Raw genomic sequence first — 1194 nt, 5'->3', positions numbered from 1 at the left:
TACAGTTGTCGTTACAAATCCTTGTCTAGCAGCATCATCTGTTAAATTCAGCCTGGAAAACGACACCCACTACACAATTTGTCCCCTAATCCAAAGCTGGCTCTGACGTCTGGTGTCAAACTTACCGCCTTCTCGTCTCTTTAAAGGGTCAGAGGAACAGACAGCGGGATGTGAAAGGGTTAAACGTCTACAGTAATTAGAGGCGCACTTCGCGTCGGCGTCCTCCAATACGGAGCAGCGAGAAGCTACGCCCCCCCTCCTCTCTCTCTTCAACACGCACACACACACGCCTCCCCACCAGCTACTCCAAGTGTCTAATACACTGGAAAATCAAAGCGCGAGCCACCCCCGTTCACTCACCTCCGGTGTTGCGCGTGGAGCACAACAGAGAGGGAGAGAGATGTTTTTCTCTCCCATCCCCTCAGCTTAGCGTTATAGGAAAGTTATTCTTATACGTAGATGTTACAGTTATATGTAAGGTTTTTCTTTTTTTTATTTGGGACAGACTGTGTGTATTTATGCACTTTTTAGCTGTCCAGCTGTATGAGGCGAGGGATGTCTGGATGAGGTGATTTTACGCACGCAGTTGAAATGGATCAGAGACTCTCCAGAGGCAGTTGGGTACCAGTGACAGGGCTGGTCATATGTCTGCTTCTGTGTGCGTGTGTAGTGGACCTGGTTCTTGCGCAAATTCGGTACTCCATCCCCGAGGAACTAGAGCATGGAGCCTTTGTGGGGAACATCGCCGAAGACCTGGGCTTGGATGTGGCCAAGCTGTCAGCCCGTCGGTTTCGTATAGTCTCCGGCGCAAAGAAGCAATATTTAGAGGTGAACTTGGAGAATGGCATCCTCTTCGTCAACGAAAAGATAGACAGAGAGGAGCTATGTGAACGAAGCCCGAGCTGCTTTTTACACTTACAAGTAGTAATTGAAAACCCATTAGAATTATACAGAGTTGAAGTAGAAATTTTAGATGTGAATGACAACTCCCCAAGTTTTCCGTGGAGCGAGTTTAATCTTGACATCACAGAGTCGGCTGCGCCAGGCTCCCGTTTCCCGTTAGAGAGCGCACAGGACCAGGACGTGGGCACAAACTCTCTGCGCTCCTACCAGCTGAGCGCAAACGAGCACTTCGTGTTGAATATCCAGACGCGCAACGATGGAAGCAAGTTTGCTGAGCTCGTGCTGGACACC

At 49.4% G+C, this 1194-nt stretch overlaps 1 protein-coding gene across 2 annotated transcripts in view; it reads left to right on the top strand.

Annotated features, from left to right (window-relative positions):
• Positions 1-293: 293 nt before the first annotated feature.
• Positions 294-1194, top strand: part of si:ch73-233f7.1 (uncharacterized protein LOC100537710 homolog) — a 7046-nt gene continuing 6145 nt past the window's right edge. Inside the window, exon 1 of one of the 2 annotated variants that reach the window (XM_061048216.1) lies at positions 294-1194. This exon is cut by the window's right edge and continues 1920 nt beyond it. In XM_061048216.1, the coding sequence (XP_060904199.1) occupies positions 592-1194 (603 nt within the window). In that variant the 5' untranslated portion in view covers positions 294-591. The other variant, XM_061048219.1, reaches the window with a different exon arrangement.

This window comes from Labrus mixtus, chromosome 10 (genome assembly GCF_963584025.1).
Source record: "Labrus mixtus chromosome 10, fLabMix1.1, whole genome shotgun sequence".
Classification (NCBI taxonomy): Eukaryota; Metazoa; Chordata; class Actinopteri; order Labriformes; family Labridae; genus Labrus; species Labrus mixtus.
This window is presented reverse-complemented; position numbering and strand designations above follow the sequence as displayed.